The sequence below is a fragment of the Salvelinus sp. IW2-2015 genome, linkage group LG15 (assembly GCF_002910315.2).
Source record: "Salvelinus sp. IW2-2015 linkage group LG15, ASM291031v2, whole genome shotgun sequence".
In the NCBI taxonomy this organism is placed as follows: Eukaryota; Metazoa; Chordata; class Actinopteri; order Salmoniformes; family Salmonidae; genus Salvelinus; species Salvelinus sp. IW2-2015.
In genome coordinates this window covers 57,756,710-57,758,035 of record NC_036855.1, presented here as the reverse complement: position 1 = coordinate 57,758,035, position 1,326 = coordinate 57,756,710, and the positions used below count along the sequence as shown (strand labels likewise).

At 42.3% G+C, this 1,326-nt stretch overlaps 1 protein-coding gene across 1 annotated transcript in view; it reads right to left on the bottom strand.

The window, feature by feature from the left end:
- Positions 1-1,326, bottom strand: part of LOC111974422 (uncharacterized) — a 9,065-nt gene that overhangs the window by 6,649 nt on the left and 1,090 nt on the right. Inside the window, exons 2-5 of the mRNA XM_070447382.1 lie at positions 1,119-1,323; positions 613-933; positions 234-512; positions 9-76 (exon numbers count right to left, since the gene is read on the bottom strand). Coding sequence (XP_070303483.1) covers positions 9-76; positions 234-512; positions 613-933; positions 1,119-1,323 — 873 coding nt within the window. The remainder of the gene's footprint in view (positions 1-8; positions 77-233; positions 513-612; positions 934-1,118; positions 1,324-1,326) is intronic.

The window sequence follows — 1,326 nt, the reverse complement described above, 5'->3', positions numbered from 1 at the left end:
CTATTTGTACAGCTGAGAGTCATAGATTCTCCCTCAGTTATGGGATAGGGAGGGCTCTCCAGGATCAGAGGGCCAACTGTATAACATAATATATAAATAATACTGTAAATCTGAAGTAATCACCAACATGAGCTTGTATTTTATGAGATGCAACCATTCAGTTACAGAATTGAACATCATTATCATACATTGTAATGTAAAAAACGTTAGTTACTGTTGTACAACAGACGTACCATCCACTGTGATGTTGACAGCATTACTGTACTCTCCTGATCCAGACTCACACCAGTACACTCCACTGTCCCCTGTGTATGGGTACCTGATGGTACATGTGGACCCTGCTATTGATCCCCAGTTAGAGCTACACTCTGACTCCACTGCTTTCTCTCTGTATCTCTTCAGTCTCCATCCAGTATAGTTCCTCTTCTCCTCACAGCTTAGTGAGAGAGACTTTAATGTAAAGTGTTGAGTTCTGTTAGGTCTTATTGTGAGAGACACTGATGGTTGCGGATCTGAAATAAAGAGTGACAGAGTCAAACGTACACAGTGGTTATATATACACATGAGGGTGACTTAAATGTGATTAAATGCAGTTTCAATGCAGTTAGTTACCTCCTGACCAGAGAAACTGAGGTTCACTGTAGAGTGTGTCATAGACTGGGTCTCCTCTCCCAGCTCTACACACATATCCTCCTGTGTGACTAGGACCAGCAGGGATCAGAGTGTAGGAGTCTTCACTAGTCCCACTGCCAGATAGAGGCTCTACAGAGTAGGACGTGTCCGATAGGGACAGTAACCCAGCTGTGTAGGGAAYAGTTCGGTACCAGAAGAACCTCCAGCCTGTAGATGACTCTTTAACCCCACAGCTCAGAGTAACTGAGTCTCCAGGGTTCAGCCACTGAGGAGAGACACTCAGGACAGCTTGGGGTTTATCTGTTATGAAGGAAATGACACAAATCAAATGTTCAGTCTTTAAAATGTTTAACCATTTTGTTATTATGGTATTGTACCTCACCCCAAAATCAAACTATAGTTTTGTTTCATCATTAATGTCACTGTCTGCTATTTGATCTCATCCCTTCTGTCTTTCTCTTGCAACCCCATAAAAAGAGACTTACCTAACACGGTCAATTGTATAGCATTACTTGTCTGGGAGTGTTTTAAGCCATTTGTTTTCTGAAGACCTTCACAGGTATATAGACCATTCTTTGCAGGACTGATTCTGTACTCAGGCTCTGTATTCGTGTAGACCGACTTCCCACTGTTATAAAAAGCATACTCAATCTCTTCTCCCCCTTGAATGTTACAACTGAGAGTGACAGTCTC